The sequence below is a fragment of the Mustela nigripes genome, chromosome 5 (genome assembly GCF_022355385.1).
Source record: "Mustela nigripes isolate SB6536 chromosome 5, MUSNIG.SB6536, whole genome shotgun sequence".
Classification (NCBI taxonomy): domain Eukaryota; kingdom Metazoa; phylum Chordata; class Mammalia; order Carnivora; family Mustelidae; genus Mustela; species Mustela nigripes.
The window spans coordinates 141,140,043-141,159,862 of NC_081561.1; the positions used below are offsets into that span (position 1 = coordinate 141,140,043).

Genomic DNA, 19,820 nt, shown 5'->3' on the forward strand with positions numbered 1-19,820 from the left:
GAAGACTTGAACAGGCCCTGCATTGAAGCAGATATCCACTTCACCGATAAGCATATAAAATCTGCTCAAGTTGCTCAGCTACCCTAAATATCAGGGGGGTGAAATCAAACCGTAATGCTATAGCAACACACACGGACCAGAATGGATCAACTAAGAATGGCAAATAATACTAAGTTCTGGGGAGATGCGGAGCAACCAGAACTCATTTCTGGTAACCACTTCGGGAGAATGTTTGGCAGCTTCCACTCATGTGGAGCACATGCTAACAATTCCATTTCTAGGCACAGAGGGAACAGAAACACGGACGAGTATTCACCCAGATACCACAGAAGAATGTTCGTGACCGCACCATCTGTTCTAGCCCCCACGACGAATCACGCAAATGCCCATCAATAAATAATATGGTAGAGAAACTTTGTATGAATCCATACAATATGCCACCACAAGAATGAACAAACTACCTGTGAAACCGCTTAAAAACCCAAAGTTGGACGAAAACCAAAATGGGGGTGCTAACGTTTCAGCAAAGCTTTGTTTTATTTTCTTTAAAGAATTTATTTATTTGTCAGAGAGAAAGAATACACACAAGCAGGCAGAGAGGCAGGCAGAGAGCGAGAGAGGAGGAAGCAGGCTCCCTGCCAAGCAAGGAGCCTGATGCGGGACTCGATCCCAGGACCCCAGAATCATGACCTGAGCTGAAGGCAGTGGCTTAACCGACTGAGCCACGCAGGCAACCCCAAAGCTGGATTTTAAAGTAACCTTTCCCGTCTCTGCTGCAAACCTGCCCTCCTCCCTTCTTAGCCTTTTGTTTCAGGAACCCAGGACCAGCCTAAAGACATGACTAAGGAAAACTCCTGTCAAAATCTGCTAGCTCCTGTATTTCCCTATAAAACCCCCGAGCTCCTTCCTCCGGGCGGGGCTGGCAGCTTCTTGAAGGAGGTAGCCTGCTGCAGCCCCCTTCGCCCCGCAGAGGAACAAAGCTATTGTTCCTCTCTATTCCCAACTCGGTCTTGACGTTATATTTTGGCTCCAAAGCATGGAGGTTGGTTTTCTGTCAGCAGGTGCAATGGTGTGGTTGGGTCTCATAAGCAGGCTGCCCTAAAAGCCAGACCCCAAAGAGTTAACATGATATACATTCATTTACACGAAATACCAAAAGGGGACAATGAATCCGTGGCATCAGAGGTCAGGATAACCATCATCTTCGGGGCAGGGGGTGGGGGAGGGAGTAACTGGAAGGGCGGATGGCGGGGTTTCCGGGGTGCTGTTAGAATTCTGTCACTTGATAGGGGTGTGTTCACCTTGGGAAGACTGAACAATCTTGTGCTTACAGTTTGTATCCCATTTTCCATGTATCTATACTTCAGCGACAGATACCCCTTCCTCCCCACCCCCAAAGTTAATTGGGGGGTGTCATTCTCCAGTTCACAGCTGTTCTTCAAAGTACAGTCATTCACACTTGAGGTCAGTGTGAAACCCCCTGCAGAGGGGAACACATTTGAATCTTCGAAGGTTCTAGTCTCTCTTGAGGTTTCCTTGGGGGGACTGAAACGTTTCAGGGTTTCAGGGGCGTCAGCTTCGCCTGTCCTCCTGCTAAAGACCTAAACCGCTGGTGTGCAAGAGCCCCTGGGCGTGGCTTCAGGTGGCTTCGCTGCCGGGGTCCCGGGTGATGTGGGGACAGCCGCAGATGCCCCGGGGCGGGCCCCGAGGGTGCACCGCTTCGCTCCGGCCTGACAGGAAGGAAAGAGAAATGCGTCAGTTGTTCCAACGTGAAGAAAAATTGACTTCCTTCTCTCCAGGACGGGCGCCCCTGTCTCTTCTCTCCAAGCAGATGCCAAGGTAGGAGAACCTCCGAGTCCAGCGATCCGGGTGCGTTGGTCCATGGGCAAGGCGGGTAGAGATGACAGTGATTGTGACTTCTCCTAAGTTAACGACATTGCGAGGGTGGGAGACAAAACCAGAGAAAAGTTGGAGGATGACTTGTAATTTATTGAATAGCATACGTTTAAAATGTAGGATGACCATCTAAAGGGAATGGAGAAAGTCCTTGAGACTTAGTTAGAAACCAAGCCAAACCAAAAACACACTATCTAAGTCATGGGGTGTGAATTTTTTTTAAGGTGGTGTATGTCTCGATGGTATTTATATCGTATTTGTACTGGGTGTATTGGATTTGTTTGCTTTCTTCTGTGGCTTGTAAATTCGTGTACATAGAGTTTATTACTGTTCTGTTCTGAATCTACTTCATAAATTCAGACTGTTTTGATCACAGATAATTTCTAGTTTGGACATGGAACATAAATATACTTTAAAAAATTTTTTTTAAAGTGTATTAGTTGGGGTCTAATTTAAATTTCTTTTGGTTAAGCTTCTTTAAACTGCAAATGCATTTCTTGGCAAGAGGAGAGTTTATGAGAGAAAAATACATACTAGGTAGTGAGGATCTACTACAAAGTTAGACTCAGTGTCAGAAAAAGATTACTCAGCCAAGATAGTGGGACATTTTAATTTCTTAGCTTTTCTGCCTGAATAAAGCATAAGGCTTTGAGGTTTAACAACCCTAAATTGGAGTGTGATTTTCCGTAAACGACTTAAGCCCTCCAAGCCTCACCCTCCTCATCTGGAAAATGGGCGTACGTACTTCACAATGTTGTAATGAAGACTGAGGTCATGTAGGCAGAGTCCTTGTCAGACTGGCCCAGAGTAAGTGTTAAATAAATAGTTGCTTTGGGTCCAACAACAAGGTTAGCAGTATGAGTAGGGTCCTAACAATGTAATCATCTTAATTCTCATTTCCTTATGCTTCCATAAGAAGAGGTCATGTGTTTAACTTGGATTCAAAACTGCACTTTTGTGGGGAGGTTTTTGGTGACAAGCAGAAGCTCATCCCCCTTTCTCCTGTGTCAGGTAGGATTCGGGTCTTCTAGATTTCTAGATTTCCCCATCCAGCAATTTCACGTATTAAGGACTTGATGTTTATACAACTCATGGAGACTTTTAAGAGAACAAATAGGACGTCGGGCACGGGGCCTTGGACATGCTGTGCAAGCCGGGGAGGCTGATGCTTGAGCCTCACCAGCTTCCTGGAAAAGCCACCTCTGATTAAGTGACAAGAGAGATAAAGAATTGATAGACACGCATCTCGCCTCCCCTGGAGGCAGAGGTGAAGCCAGCCCGGTTGGGGTTGGAACCACAGAGACCTGCCGCTGCTCCACATTCTTCTCCCGCCTTCGCCATGTGCACAGCTGTTCTTTGCGCTGGGACAGGCTTCCAGAAAGAACACACAGGAGCAAAAAGAGATGACCTTGTCACATGCAGCATCAGGGGCGGTGTCGTGACTCACCGATTCCACACACATCGCCCCCCGCCACGTCCCAGGCAGGGTGGCGTGGCTGTTCTCAAGCTGCAGCCTCTCAAGGAAACCGCTGTGGTCAGAGCAGAGCAGTGGGGCTTGGGGCTCCCGAGGTGACCTGCGCCGTGGCCCGTTGCAGGGCTGTGGCTGTCAGGCTTTGAGAAAATTCTGCAGTTTCCCTTTGAGATCCCAGAAGCGCTGACAGTCCTGGTCACGTGCACACACGCCCCCGCAATTTGCCGCCTGCCACTGTCCCGGTCCCCTGGTCAGAGGACAGGGTGGAAGGACAGGGGACCCCTGCCTGCAAGCAGAAAATGACTCCTTTCCTGGCCTCCTCGCTCTTCTCCCTCTGGGCCGCGGAGCTCGTGCTGCCCCCTCGGCAGGTCTGGAAGCCAGCCAAGCTTTGCTGTGAGGCCAAGGAAGGAGACAGAACATTTTGCAGACAAAATGGATGAAGTGTGGAGCTGCATTTAGGAGCGGACCCGGCATCCCCCACCCCCGAGGTTGCCTTTGTCCCCATCAATCTCTGAGAAATGTGCTATGGCTTGATGGCGATTCTCCTACTTTTGGGGGTTCCCGCAGGGGGACGGTCTGCAGGGAGAAATGTCTCTGCCTCCTGCTTGCTACCTCCCAGCCATTGCTCTAGGTCTCCACCCCGCTGATGTACTGAATTCCCAGATCAGTCCTGTGAAGCAGGGACAGCTCTCTAGGGCATCGAGGAAGCAGAGAGGGAAAGTGAGTCTCATGGAGATTAAGCCACTGGCCCAAGAGCACGTGGCTATGCCCGGGAATTGGGCGGGTTGGATCCCAGATTGTCTGGTGGCCCAACCAATGCGAGACGGGACCGTTGGGTGTAGAGGGCTTCTCCAAGAGGCCGTGGGAGATTTTTCCTTCAACATGGTGCTGTAGTATTGGTTTTCTTTGTTAATTATTAAGTATAATTAGGCTGGTAGTCGGAGTGCTGTGAGCAAAGGCAGACACCATTGTAAAATTACAAACGTGCAATGGAAAAAGGAGGTCGGGCTCCCTGTAGGTAAGAACAGAGCCCGACTTCTTTGCTTGGGACAGAATAAATGCGATGTAAGAGGCTGCCAGGCGAGTGGGACAGTGACCGCGTAAGGAGCAGCTCAGAACAGTGGATCTGGGGGACTTCATCCCTCCAGCTAGGCGGCTGTGACTTTCTGCGTGAGATCATTAAAACAAAACACTTTGCAGAGCATTTCTCAGCTTCCAGAATAACTCAGATTTTCCCAAAGGCTGGAGCTTTCAGAACTGGGAGCCTTCCCGCTCCCTGGACTGTCCTGACTTCCTACTCTGCCTGAATTCATGCTTCCTGCTTTGCAAGCAAACCCACATGTCACAACATTCACTGCGTTTCTCAACACACTCCAACCATTAAGGACCAGCTTGGTGGGGGCTGAGGGATCACTAAGTCCCAATGTCGCCGCTGGAAAGGACTCTTGAGTACAAGCCAGAATGGATTCAGGGCCCCCTGGGAGAACTATGCAAAGGAAAAGGGTATCATAATGAAGAAGGAGTGACTGGTTTTGATTGTAAATATGGGGAAAGTTCCTGAATTAGGTAGCAATTATTCTGGACCTTGAAAGAATAATGTTGATGGTAATGAAACCATTACTACTACTGCTAATTACAGCTGATACTTATCACCTGCTTATTCTAGTGCTGTGAGTACTGGATGTGTATCCACACGGTGAATCCTCACAACTACTTGGGAAAGTGGGTGGAGTAGTTCTCGGGTTAGACAGGGACATTCAGTCCCAGCAGGTTCCGGTAACTCACCCAGGACTTAGCAAAGGGCAGAGTTGAGCTATTCACACACACAGTCAGGCTCCACACCTGCTTTCCTGACTGTTCTCTTGCTGTCTACGAGTAGATTTGATTTTGGTGGGCAGAGCAGAGAGCAGGAGCAAATGCACAATGTGCTTGGGGAACGGTCTCGAACGAGTTCACCACGGGAGCGTTGCAGCCCTCACGGGGAAGTGGGGATCAGAATAGGAGGACACCAGGTCAGGGGGTCAGGAAGCCCCTACTCCTGCTTCAGAGCCTTTTTATGGGCAGTGGAGAAGCCGGGCTCCCGTGCTGGAGGAAGAATGCCACATTCTCACCCTAGTATTGCTACATACACTGTCCCCCACCTAGAGAGTCCCCCCTCACCGTTCCTCAGACCAGCTCCTCCCCCTCCCCCAGGCTCAATGGGCCTCACCTTTGCCATGAAGACTGTCCTTTCCCCCGTCACCTTCTCCCTCGGCCTCACCAGCCACTCTGTTCTGTCACAACGGCTCCCGTGGGTGACAGCCGTCAGCGTGCCAGCCAGTGGGCACAGTCTGCTCTGCCCCCCAGCAGCTCTCCCTGTGACGCACTTCGTGACGGTGACAAATGCTAACCTCCCACCTGACTCTGTCATCCTAGATGGTAGTACATAACACAGTACGAGGAACACGCAACCGATTTTCATAGGTTTCATGTGATTCTTTTACTATCTCCATGCTCTACTTCAAAACTTCACATCAGTCAGAACACCCACAAGAGAAGTACTTTTGTTTCACCGATGTTTCAGCACATACGACAAATATTCCAACACGGTTTCTACTACAGGTGACTAGGAACGGAATTTGTAAAGCTGTATGTCACCCAGCGAATGCCAGGACATGGTTGAAATTCTGATTTTTCTTGGTGGTTACCATGGGCCTGTGCTGCCCACTGATTCCATCTGCCACCCTAGAAACCTCTGTTGACTAGGAAGTTTACTAAAACACGATGAAACTTTAAAAAATGACAAATAAGTAAATTATTGCCAGGGGTCTGGGAACACTTTTTTTTGGATAAATAGATGATGAACCAAGAAGAGTTTCAATGAAGCATTTTTGAGTGATTTGCAAGATGGATCACACAGGAGACTGTCCAAGTTGGCAGTTGTTACAAAGCTTCTAAGAATTCAAATGTCAGCCTAACTGTGATAAAGTGCAGAGCTTCCGTTCAAGAGGATTGAAAAAATGCACCTGAAATGATTCAAAGATACTGTATTGCAAGAAGAACTCTGAGCTCTCCACCACAACTTGGAGATCAGATCTGAAATTGCATATGCAAATTCATAAGCTGAAGCCCCCAAAACCAAAAGAGCGAACCACCAATGAGAACCAAACATTCTCTCTTCCCCAAACTCCATTTTCTCCTACAAACTTAATAATGTGTTTTTAAAACATGAACAAGGGAATTCTATAACTTAATTTATAAGTGACCTTAGAAATGATTGAATCTTCCAATTCAGTGGTTCCTAAAACTATGAAACCTTTCTTTTAAGTAGGCTCCGTGGGCACAGAGCCCATTGTGGGGCTTGAACTCACAGCCCTGAAACCAAGAGTTGGACACTTAACCAACTGAGCCACTTGGGCACCCTTTAAAATTATGAAAATCAGTGTTCCCTCGTTGTAGGAAATATATTATATTGTGGTTTGCCTTTTACTATCCAGAAACAGAATTCACATATACTGTCATCTATCTACACACTATTACTGCTACAATGCAATTATCATGACAAAAGGAGAAACAAGAGGACTTTATAAATTGAATATTTTTAATTACCATATAATGTGTACTTGGATATGTAAGCTACATTAGAAGACCCAGTGAAGTTGTCAGATATTTGTGTAAATAGAGTCATGTTGACTGTGACATTTACAAATGCACATTGTTACCACCATATGGCAGGAGTCATTCAGATACTACAAGCAATGTTGCCCTTGGTGATGCAACTTCCTGAAATGATAAACAATTCTTTATTTTATTTTATTTTATTTTTATTAGCATTTAATGTATTATTTGTTTCAGGGGTACAGGTCTGTGATTCATCAGTCTTACACAATTCACAGCACTCAGCATAGCACATACCCTCCCCAGTGTCCATCACCCGGCCACCCTATCCTTCCCACCCCTCCTGTTCCCTCCAGCAACCCGTAGTTTGTTTCCTGAGGTTAAAAGTCTCTTATGGTTTGTCTCCCTTCCTGATCCCATCTTGTTCCATTTTTCCCTCCTTATTCCCCAGAACCTCCCACCCTGCCTCTCAAATTCCTCATATCAGAGCGATCATATGATAATTGTCTTCCCCTGATTGACTTATTGTGCTTAGCATGATACCCCTAGTTCCATCCATGGCATTGCAAATGGCAAGATTTCATTTTTGATGGCTGTATAGTATTCCTGTGTGTGTGTGTGTGTGTGTGTGTGTGTGTGTGTGTGTACCACATCTTCTTTATCTAGTCATATGTTGATAGACATCTAGACTCTTTTCATAGTTTGGCTATTGTGGACATTGCTGCTATAAACATTCGGGTGTACTTGCCTCTTCAGATCACTACATTTGTATCTTTTGGGTAAATACCCAGTAGTGTGATTGCTGGGTCGTAGGGTAGCTCTTTGTAACTTTTTGAGGACCCTCCATGCTGTTTTCCAGAGTGGTTGCACCAGCTTGCATTCCCACCAACAGTGTAGGAGGGTTCCCCTTTCTCCGCATCCTCGCCAACAACTGTCATTTCCTGACTTGTTAGAATTTTATCTATTCTGACTGGTGTGAGGTGTATCTCACTATGGTATTTCCCTGATGCTGAGTGATGCTGAGCACTTTGTCATGGTCTGTCGACCATCTGGATGTCTTCTTTGTAATGTCTGTTCATGCCTTCTGCCCATTTCTTGATTGGATGGTTTGTTCTTTGGCTGGTAAACAATTCTTATCAAAGTTCTAAGTGAAACCAAGTACAGCTTTTCTTCTACAGAATGGCTGCATTCAGGAAAACTCATAGTATATTAAAATCCTGCAAAATACACTTTGTGTTTATATGAGAGTTACATTTTATCAGAGAATTATAATATTTTCCTAATTGAATTATCTGGTGAGGTAGTCAACATTTGCATGGGGAGGCAAGACAATTCTTTGTCACTGTGACAACCAAAAACACCCCACAAATTTCTTTTTTTTTAAATTTCTTTTCAGCGTAACAGTATTCATTGTTTTTGCACCACACCCAGTGCTCCATGAAATCCGTGCCCTCTCCAATACCCACCACCTGGTTCCCCCAACCTCCCACCCTCCGCCCCTTCAAAACCCTCAGATCGTTTTTCAGAGTCCATAGTCTCTCATGGTTCACCTCCCCTTCCAATTTCCCTCAACTCCCTTCTCCTCTCCATCACCCCACAAATTTCTAACAACATAACTGTGGTACTGAGCTTGTGCTAATCCTGGGTGAGTTCCAGTGAGATGAAGCAATTGTGGCTCAAACATGGTAAATGGAATATCCAAGCCACCAAGCCAAGCAGTACACTAGGAGGACCCTGGACACCAAAGAGAAAATATCTTCCTTGGTTTCTGTGAAATCTTGCTATGAAGGATCCTGGGGTGATGTCCAGAACCGATATATGACCCTGGCGTGATGCTCTCTGCAGTCCTAATGGCATCATTTCAAAAAGTCACCCCTGGTTTATAGAGGATCTGGAGACAGAGGCTTCAGGTTAAAGGAAGAAGTACATTCCATCAGGCTTTACTCGTGGTAAATATTAACCAAGTGCTTGAATGACTGAAGATTGACAGAAGCTAGGATCAAATGTCCAAAAGTCAAGAATAAAAAACACAGGGGGTTGGATACCAAACACCCATCCTCTGGTTTTTTAAGCTTTATGCCAACATCACCTGGGAATACCACGTCTTGATCTCTATTTGAAATGCTTTCAGTGAATTATGATTTGGCGCCAGCTTCTTAGCTTTAAGGTCAGTATAATAATGACCCCTCCATTTTGCTGCTTCTGCTGAACCATGGCTCAAATAATTATTTTCTCAGTCTATGCCCTTTATACTTCAAGGAGGTTCTTCTCGTCTTCCTTTGGTTTATCAGAATGATATAGATCACATAGATTTTTGTTTTGTTTTGTTTCATTTTGTTTGGTCTTGCCTTGGTTACTAAGAAGGTCAGAAATACATCTAATGCTCAAGCATGGTGACTGTTTCACTGCAGGTTCATGGTGGAATGATCTCTCTCTTCTTTCCACTCTGAAGCTGACGTCTCTCTGACTTTAATTGTCCTCTATGTGCTTTTATTGTAAGCAACATCACAGTCTTGTTACACAGGGGATAGAGTGTAAATCACCAGGCAATCAAGTCATGTGCTAAGCACTTGAACAGTGTGTGGCACTTGGAAGGTACTCGGTGAATATTCATTGAATGGATGGATGGATCCAAGAACAAACCAAATTCTACTTTTCCGTAAGTAGGAGTGAATGGTTGCTGGGCGGAGGATAAGCTCCCTCTCATCCATGAAAAGGGCCCTTCCCACTGGAGGCCCACAGGCATGGATTTGATAGAGTGTAAGGAGCGTTTTTATGTGATAACTGAATTCTGTATTTCTATAAAACCCAGCCTCCTGAATGAGTGAACATGTGCTTGTGCCAGGACTCCCCCAGTGAGTCAATGTGCTGCCATCATTCCCACCCTGTACCGCATGGCAGAGCCAGAGCGTGGAGCACAGAAACCACAGGAAAAGAAAGCTCAGTGCACACAAATCATGTGTTTTGAGACAAATGCAAAAATCTTCATTGAAATTACTGGAGAATTGGGTCGACTGTATAGTTCTTGGTCCAGTGGTGAATAAGAAGGAAGAGCCAAGAGGCCTGTTCAGAAGAAATTGGCTCATAAAGTTGGCGAAATATCGGCCAGTTTGCACCTTACCCCTTGTTGCTTGATTATACGTTACTGCATATCGCTTTCCTCTTTTCCAGAGACTCAGAGCCTTGGGGAAGTAAGATCTGCAAGTTCCATCTGTTCATCCAGAAACTGGGGGCGGAAGAGGATCAAGACTTTGCACCCGTCACGCAGGGGTTACCAGCGAGTCTGGGCTAGAGCCCAGAGTCCTTGTTGCTTGGTCATTTCGCCACCTTCTGGATAGGAAGCCTTTGGAGGGCAGGCACTGGTGAGTACTTGCCTGAGGACTAGAGGCCGAGAGTGCCCCTTTCAGAGCTCTGTGCCCTCCTACTCTTCACTCGACCTGGGAAAGCTGCTCATGGTACTCTGTCCCACAACAGAGTAACTGACAAATCTAGACTCCCTTAAGCCATGACTGCTTAGCCTACAGGGCCATGAACTTGGATGGGAAAAAGCTTACATCTTTATTTATCATCCTCCAATTACAAATTTAGCACTTCTTTCCATTATGAATATAGACATCAAACCAGAGTGGAACTAGCAGGACTGGTAACTCTCACTAATAGAAATCATCCATATTTTCATACCACGATGCGTGTTATAGATATTTCAAAATATTACTTACAATCATCACTACTCTGGAATTACAGTAGTTGTTAGATCACTGCTTGATCTCATTATTTCATGTATCAGTGAATATATATATTACTATGTTAAAACATTTTAGTATCAATGATTTCCTTTGTAATTCAGTGTATTTTATTTTATGCATTTAAATACACAGGCTTCACCAGGCTACCAAAGATTAAGGAGCGATTCTTAACCCTTTTTCCTTAAGGAAAATGATCCCTTAGGTCTCTGTTAACCTCTTATTCAGTAACTTGTTATGGATCATAAATTAATATAATGTGGATTTCTGCTGAAGCCCAACAAAAGTTTAGCTTCTAAAGCAATGAAAGGAAGTCTTATTCCCAAGAAATTAATGTAGATTTGATAGCAAAATGATGTTACCGACAGTATATTGTCTTGATCTACACTTTCTGCATTTCACTGATACGTATCTAGCCATGATTTTCAATGCAGCACCATGTACTTGGTTGGGGGAGGAACAAATTGAAGGTCATGTAAGCCCAATGTCTCCAGTAGGGGGGGAAAAAAGCAGGGGTAATATATACAGAACCTTTCAACCAGCATTAAACAGAAACAAGACCCCATGGATAAGACAGCCTTGAAAACCATTAAAAACCATAAATAATTGATAGATAGGTGGTGGGGTGTTCGTTCATACTTCCCCAACTGATTACATTTTTTTTTACTTTTGAAGTTAATTGTAAAAATAATAGTTAAGTATTGAACACACTGAGTACTTTTAATGTATTTTCAATTAGGATGATGTATGTTAAACACGGACCTATATGCCTCTCTGATTGCTGGAGATACTGGATTTATCTTAGAATAATTCAAGTTCAGAAGTCTGTGGCTTTTAGAAACATGAGAACACCAATTTTAATACAATTTGAAATCTTACATTATCACGATGGCAGAAGGTGCAAAGGTCTGTGTGGAATGATTTGTGCATCTAAAAGTGATGTTGCCGACAGACACAAGCCAGGAAAATGAGGCCATTTTTGTTGTCTTTTTTTGCAGGCATTCAGCAGCCTGGGCTTTTAATGACCATTACTTCTGACCCGAAGGCACTGGAGGGGAAGAGTAGCTTCTGAATGTCCTCGATACTTTTATAGCTGCCAGTTCTGAGTTCCCTCAGATTGGGGCTCACTTCTGCTTTTGCAGAAACTATCTGCTTGGAGCCAAGCCTGATTTATAGCAATCTCTGGCAAGACCTCAGACCAGAGATATGCTTTTGGCTTAGACAGACACCGCAGGCAGCGGTAGGGCTCCGTGGAAAGGCTCCCCGGGGGGCATGAGGCTCTGGGAGCCTCGAGTCGAGCTGGGGGACAGCCTCTTGGGGCTTTCTTCTCCCGAGGAGTGTGACGCAGTCAAAAAGGGAAAAAAAAAAAAAAAAAAAGGCCAAGCAGCTGCTGATGAAATAGGAGAAGGCGCACTTTGAAGCACGTGGGGCTGTTCCAGGGCACTCTGAGCTCACGCACAGCCCAGGGGCGCTCGGTCATGGAGTGACCCTCGGCTCGGGTCTCCGCACCAGAGAAGCCATGGCCAGGGAAGTCAGCCTGAACTCCCTCCAGGAGCTGGAACGTGAGGTCGTCCTCCAGGTCCTGTACCGAGACCAGGCGGTCCAGAACATCGAGGAAGAGAGGATCCGGTACGCCGTCGTCCCCGGCGCACAAGTCTGGGGGCTTTCCTGCTTGCCGCCTACGGCCACCTGCTTGCTGGCCGCTGCTTGCTGGCCGCGGGGCATGCGGGCGTCCCCTCTGCAAGGGGCCCGTGAAGGGCAGAGGCCGGGTAGCCCTGCGCTCTAACCGAGCTCCCCGAAGTGGGGGCGACGGGAGGCTGCTCTTGTCATTGACTTTAAATAATGCCATTTTGTGCTAAGTGTGTTGTCTGGTGCTTGTCCCTTTGCTACTTGGCGGGACTAATTCAAAGGAAGGTTCGCAGGCGTCTGCTCTGCCTCTCAAGGGACAGACCTCCTGCGAAGCATTGCCTGAATTGTTGGTTGGGGTGGGGGTCACCAAGGGCACACAGAAAAGTGGAGAAAGCCACGTGGAAACAGCAGGTCTGCTGCGGCGCGTTCCCGTCGTCTTCTTTGTGTGCTTTTGCTTCCAACTTGGCTTTGAGGGGAGAGGGTGCGTAAAATGTAAACCTGCTCAGCCTGTTCTTTGACTGATCTGTCAATAGGAAATTTCTTTCCTTGTCTGTCTAGAAGCTGCATGCACTGTTGGTATGAGCGAACACCTAATAGAGCAGGGCTAGACTGTCAAACCTGCCGATGGGTAGCGGCCAAGATCTATCTTACCAACAGCAGGGGTCATGTTTGTCAATGTCTGTAGAGGACACAAAGACTGGAAAATAAGTATGTGGACCAGGCTTTTGATTTTTTTTTTTTAATGTTTTTAAAAGATTTTATTTATTTGACACAGAGAGACACAGTGAGAGAGGGAACACAAGCAGGGCAAGTGGCAGAGGGAGAAGCAGGCTTCCCGCTGAGCAGGGATCCCGATGTGGGGCTCGATCCCAGGATCCCGGGATCATGACCTGAGCCAAAGGCAGACGCCCAAAGACTGAGCCACCCAGGTGCCCAAGATTTTGTTTTGTTTTTAATGGCAGAACTCTTCTAGAGTCTGCCAAGAAAAATACACATAAAATAAATAAAATTCGGGGCAACCCAATGCTTAAGGAATGAAATTTGTGGGTTAACTGGAAGATACAGTGTTCTTTTTCTATCCTCCGCTGCTGTCCCAAAGCTCTCTGAAATGGACTTGTACTTTTTTCTGCTGAAAAGAATAATACGCTGAGCAAAATGGAATTGTCTCGATGATTTGAGGTCTTTCAGTGATTTAGAAACATCCTGAATACCAACAAAGTAGCATGGACTCTGTGGTCAGGAGGTTTTTCTCCCGAGGGCACAGACAGCAGCGCAAGTCCCGCAAGTAGAATGAATGCGCTCTAGCTTCTTGGGGCTGGCTTCTCTCTTTTAAAAATGGCTAGCAGAGACATTTCATGAAAGAAGGTCTGGTTACTAACACCTCTTCCGGGTCCAGTGTAAGGTCCCTTAGCACTTGGGCCATTGTCTCAGGGAAATAGGAACTAGAAGTGAACTGACCACCCACTGAAAAACAAAACAAAAACCACAAAACAATAGTTGGGACGCCTGGGGGGCTCAGTCTGTTAAGCATCGCATCTGCCTTTGGCTCAGATCATGATCCCGGAGTCCTGGGATCGAGTCCCACATCAGGCTCCGTGCTCAGTGGGGAGCCTGCTTCTCCCTCTGCCTATGTTCCCCTGCTTGTGCTCGCTCCCTCCTCTCTCTCTGACAAAGAAATGAACAAAATCTTTAAAAAACAGTAGCAAAAGCAGAACATCAGTTCAATCATTTTATTGGGTAACTTAATGACAAGGGCAGGCATGTATATCTTTATAGATCTTTCCATGCCTTCTGTATTAAAATTGATGCTATTTTCTCTGTGTGTGTTTTGTGTTGTCCTCTCTCTGTCCTTGCTAACCTTTATGATGTCCTTTGGGCATGGAGGGATGAGCCTAGAACAAAACTAGCGGCTAACTCCTCTGTGCTACGCACTTTTTAGGCTTTGCCATTGAATCCCGCGGCATCTGTGGGAGGTGAGCTTTTTCTCATCTCTGTTTCACCGTGGAGAAAATCTCTGAGCCTCTTTCTGGAGATACTGAGTGAGATCCCTAGTTCACACAGCCATGTTGTTAGCCGGGCGCGGCGGACGCCCAAACCCCTTCTTTCTTCTCTTGCCGGGAGCAGTATTAGCGGGGCCCTCGCCATGTAGGGGTAGGTCTGGCATCTGTCCTTTCATTCAGTCATACCTTGTCACTTGACTGTTTGGGCCGCAGGAAACTGAAGACGCACTTGCAGCACCTCCGGTGGAAAGGAGCACAGGGCGTGAGCCAGGAGCACAGAGAGAAGTCATGCGCCCGCTGTCAGAGCGAGCTGGGGTTTCTGCTGAACCGGGGGGCCGTGTGCAAGGGCTGCAGCCACCGCGTGTGCTCGGAGTGCCGAGTGTTCCTGAGGAAGACCAGCGCCTGGAAGTGCACTGTGTGCTTTGAGGACAGGTGAGATGGCCGGGGCACTCACGTCCCCCCGTGGGCTCTGGCCATGTGGACAGTCCCAGACCTGCTGGTGACAAAGGCGCTGTCGCCCCTTAGGGTTGATTGGTGTTCACAGAGGGCTTCATAGGAAGCGACCTTTCTAGACTTGGAAGTTACAGTAATTTAAAAATGAATTGTATTATGTAAAAAGGTTTTTTTTCCTTTAATTTACAAACATTTGTTTATAATGGCTAAGGATGGGCTAACCCAGGAGTGAAGATTCATTTGGATTTCATAACTAGGTGCCTCAATTTTCTTAGAGCTTAATTTATCACTTTCAGAGAAAGTCAAGTGAATTTCATTTTATTTTATTTTAAGATTTTATTTATTTATTTGACAGAGTGAGAGATCGCAAGTAGGCAGAGAGGCAGGCAGAGAGAGGGGGAAGCAGGGTCCCTGCTGAGCAGAGAGCCCGATGCGGGGCTCGACCCCAGGACCCTGGGATCATGACCTGAGCCAAAGGCAGAGGCTTAACCCACTGAGCCACCCAGGTGGCCCAGTCAAGTGAATTTTAACATAGGGAATATTAGAGTGAGCCTGTGTAGCATTACTTATTTATTTTTAAGATTTTATTTATTTGTTTGTTTGTTTATAGAGCAGAGGGAGGGGCGAGGGAGAGGGAGAGAGAGAATCTCAAAGAGACTCCGCACTGAGCATGAAGCCTCACGTGGGGCTTGATCCTAGGACCTCAAGACCAGACCCTAGCTGAAATCAGGAGTCAGATGCTTACCTTACTGAGCCACTCAGGCACCCTATGTTATTATTTTTTAAAATATTTTATTGAGGTAAAATTGACATGTGACACTACATTGATTTCAGATGTATAACATAATGACTTGGTATTTGTATACATGGTGAAGCGATCACCACAATAGATCATGTTACCATCGTCTTTATCTGTACTTCAGTTCTAAATGATAACCTTGCTGGGTAGAGTATTCTTGGTTGGAAGCTTTCTTCCTTTTAGCACTTTGGATTGGATTTATCATCCCACTCCCTTCTGGCTGCAAAGTTCTGATGAAAAATCTGCCAATAATCTTATGGGCGTTCCTTGTATGTCACAAGTTGTTTTTCTCTTGTTGCTTTCCAGAGTCTCTTTTAAATTTTAACTTTTGACATTTAATTAGGATATGCTTGATGTGATCTCTTTGGGGTCATCTTATTTGGAATTCTCTGGGCTTCCTCGACCAGGATGTCTGTTTCTCTCCCCCGGTTAGGGAACTTTTCAGTCATTATTTCTTCAAATAATTTTCCACTCCTTTCTCTCTCACTTCTCCTTCTGGCCCCTATAATGTGAATTTTCTTTCCACTTGATGTTGTTCCCATAGGTCTGTTAGGCTGTCTTCTTTTATCTTTCTTACTTTCTTCCTCCTTTCTCTGTTTGGGTTAGCTCCGCTGCCCTGCCTTTCAGACTGCTGATCTGTTCGTCTGCTTCATCTGGTCTGCTAAGGACCCCTCCATGTGTGCTTCAGCTCTGTGGCTAATGTGTGGAACTTGTTGTTTTCCATCTCTTTGATGAAGTGCTCACGGTGTTCATCTGGTCTTCTCCTGAGTCTGGGCAGCATCTTTATGACTATTACTTCAAATTCTTTATCAGGCATATTACTTATATCTCTGAAATCAAGGTATTTTTCTGAGATTTTTACCTTGTTCTTTCATTTGCAACATTCTTCTCTGTGTCTTCATTTTCCCTGCCTCTCTGTGTTTATTTTTTGGTGTTTATTTATTTATTTTTTTTAGATTTTATTTATTTATTGGTCAGAGAGAGAGAGAGAGAGAGAGAGAAAGAGCACAAGCAGGGGGAGCAGCAGGCAGAGGGAGAGCAGGCTCCCCACTGAACAAGGAGCCCAATGCAGGATTCGATCCCATGACCCTGGGATCATGACCTGAGCTGAAGGCAGATGCTTAACCTATTCAGACACCCAGGTGTCCCACTCTGTTTCTATATGTTTCTAAACTACAACCTCTCCCCAGTCTTGGCCTTGCATGGGTGATGGACCTTGTCCTTCAACCTTGCCCTAGCTCTTGGTTATCTTTCCAAACTCTGTGATTGTCCAAGCAGGCTGCCTGATTTATTCTTGCTAGGGCTCCATTGGTGTGCTAAGACCTGTTGGTGTCCCAAAGGGAAGGACTTGTTAGAACCTAGTTTCAGGCTGATTGGAAGCCAGACCCCTAGGCAGCAGCTTTCAAAGTATGCAAATAGATACAGTCCTGTGGGGCCAGTCATAAAGTCTGCGGGCCTCCAGACCAGGAGATCTGAAGGACACCATGGGTGGAGGTGGCAAAACTTAGGGTTCCAGCTGAGTGTAAAAGCTCCTTCCTCGGAGGTACCAGAGAGCTGAAGCAAGGCCAGGACTGAGTGCAAGGATGGGGTCTCCCTGCCTGGGTTCCCTGAGATCACCTTCCTAGCCTTGGGTTGTGTGGCCAACAGGAAGTCTGCCCCTCAGGCAAAAGCTCTAGGCCAAGGAAATAGGCTTTTTTCACAGGGAGACTGGGAATGTGCTTCCGGCTACTGTCTGTGCTATGCCCTGAGGGTTGTAGGCTGCTGGGAACTGTCTTTGCAATTGTTATGGTCCCCTGGAGCCCAGGAACACAAGCCCTCTGGGCACCAGGACCAGGTGATCTGGTGTGTGTCCTTTGTGTGGGCTCCAGGCACCTGCTGGCTTTGCGATGCAGCTGGAGAGTGCAGGGGTGGAGCGAGGCCACCGTGGCTACCAGCATTACGAAGGCAGCGGAAGACGGCCTTAGCTGGACATGGCCTCTGGCTTCCGTGATGCTGCAGGAGAGCACCGTGTCTGCGCATGTCTGCGTGTTTCCCTGCGTGTCCACACACACCTGCGCAGGCCGCTCAGGAGCAAGTCGGCGGGAGGGTGCCGGGTCTCTGTGTGCCGCCCACGCTAGCAGAGGATAGAGAGAGTGCAGAACAGGTGCTCATCTCTAGAGAGAGTCCGACCTGGCCCCTGGACCTTTGGCAGAGGCTGGAAGATGGGCAAATGAATCTCCTTCACTCACAGTCTAGAAGCTTTTCAAACTTGCTTTTGTCCTGGGTCTCTATGTCTCTATGTGAGTGAGACCACATGCCCGTTGGACTTAAGTAAGCCCCACTGTTTTTTCTAAGTCAGACCTTTTGGGGGCACACCTCTCTAGTTCAGGTCCCAGGGGTTGGGGTCCCTGGCAGGGGACACAAACCCCTCACTCCTCTGGGAGAAACTCGGTCCTTGTGAGATCCCTCCCCGTGGTGTGTCTCTGTGATGGTGGTGAGGGGGCGTCCGGTGACAACGTGTCTCTGCATCTCCTACCCACCACCACAGTGTTGTCTTTTCATCCTATGTTGCGGGTGGCGGTTGGACTGGTTTTCAGTCCTTCTTCAGGGGGGGTTGTTCCTTATGAAGCTACAGATCTGGCGTCTGCGGGAGGAGGTGTGTTTGAGGTGTCCCTACACCACTGCCTTCCCATGCAGCTTTCCGTAAGGCCTTTGGGAAGAGGGATAAGCTGACTTCTATTGGCTACTCAAAGAAATGAGTAGCTTTCTATTAGCGCCAGACTGAATCTTCACGTATTTCAATCTTTTGGTGTCATGAGGTTTTTTAAAAAAAGTTTTTTGACATGGAATGGGCATTTGGAACTATGCATTTTGGAAATGAGAAACAGCGTCTTTGGCTGAGGCTCCCACTTTTCAAAGCAAGAATGGACTGGTCATTGATGACTTGAAAACACAATAGAGGTTGTCCCTGTTTGTTGGGGACTGTGCCCACAAGGACATTGCAGAACCTTGAGGAGGGGAGACATTCGTCTGGTGTGAATCTAGAATAACCAGAGACTTGGGGAATTTGAAAAGAGCTCCTAAGTGTTGTTGCAGATGGGAGAGTGCCCAGGACAAAGATCAGGAGAGGTACTCACATCGTGGGGGGCCGGTGGCTGGGGTTTCTGTCCCCCTCAGTCAAGAGAGCTGTGCTTATTGGGTCCCTGGCATTAATGATCTCAAATTTCCTGTCCCTTTGCAAGGCTTAATTTCAGTCCCTCATCCAGAGAAGAAGTGAAGTTGTTCAACCAGATTTCTTTGCTCCTAAATAGCACACCTTGTACTTGGACAGCAGCTCGCCAAGTCAGGCTGATTCGGTCAGCGCTAACTCTGCGCCCCTCACTCATTTCACGTCTCTTTGGTTTGCTGAGGCCAATGTCCTTCAGCCTTTGCTTTTTTCTTTGTCTTTCTTTCTTTTAGATATAAATTTTTAATTAAAAAAAATTTAATATATGTATATTTTGCTGGTACAGCTGCTCTGGAGAACAGTATGACAATTCATCAAGACGTTAAAAATAGAGCTTTTTCCTGTTTTTTAGTGCTCCCCGCTCAGCCCTTTAGGCTTTTCTTATCTTGAGAGGGAAGGGAGGGAGTTGCAGGGAGCTGCCTGGGCTCTTGAGAAAGGAGGTAATAATTCCAAATAATGTCTAGAAAGTCTTAAGATTTCCTTCCCTCCTTTCAATCAACTGTATGTATTTGAAGTCTAATGGTGACCATTGCCCGGTAAGGGATTAAAGGCATTGGTGGTTTTTTGTCTTTGAATAGTTCACTGTAAGCTAAAAACCACACTGGGAAGACGGACGAGGCTGAGGCCATCTCCTGGGAAGGCAGCCCATTTTGAAACCTGTACCCAAGAGGGTATTGTGACCTCGCTGTTGTAACTCTACCCTCTAAGTACACAAAGTGTGATTTCTAAAACCCCAGCTTCCTTATTGTGAAATAAGGATGCTTTTCAAAATACCAAAGATAATTGCATTATGGGGAATGAAGTGCCTCAGGAAATCATATGGGGAGAGAACGAAATAATTGATAACACGTATTCCACCCCCCTCTCCTTTCTTGGCAACCCTCTGTCCTCTCTCTGGTTTTGTCCACCCTGGACCCCCATCCTAGAGAGAAGGCTGGCAGGACTTTAGAATACTTGACAGTCATGACTGACAGGGGGTGGGGGTCCTAGGTGGGGGACGGACCCCAGAGGCTTTCCTCTCTCTGCA

At 46.6% G+C, this 19,820-nt stretch overlaps 1 protein-coding gene across 2 annotated transcripts in view; it reads left to right on the plus strand.

Moving 5' to 3' along the window:
• Positions 1–1,757: 1,757 nt before the first annotated feature.
• SYTL3 (synaptotagmin like 3) overlaps positions 1,758–19,820 on the plus strand; it is a 79,317-nt gene continuing 61,254 nt past the window's right edge. The window contains exons 1-4 of one of the 2 annotated variants that reach the window (XM_059401361.1): positions 1,758–1,839; positions 10,136–10,326; positions 11,706–12,336; positions 14,550–14,768. In XM_059401361.1, coding sequence (XP_059257344.1) covers positions 12,227–12,336; positions 14,550–14,768 — 329 coding nt within the window. In that variant the 5' untranslated portion in view covers positions 1,758–1,839; positions 10,136–10,326; positions 11,706–12,226. Of the gene's footprint in view, positions 1,840–10,135; positions 10,327–11,705; positions 12,337–14,549; positions 14,769–19,820 lie in introns of those variants that run through there. The other variant, XM_059401360.1, reaches the window with a different exon arrangement.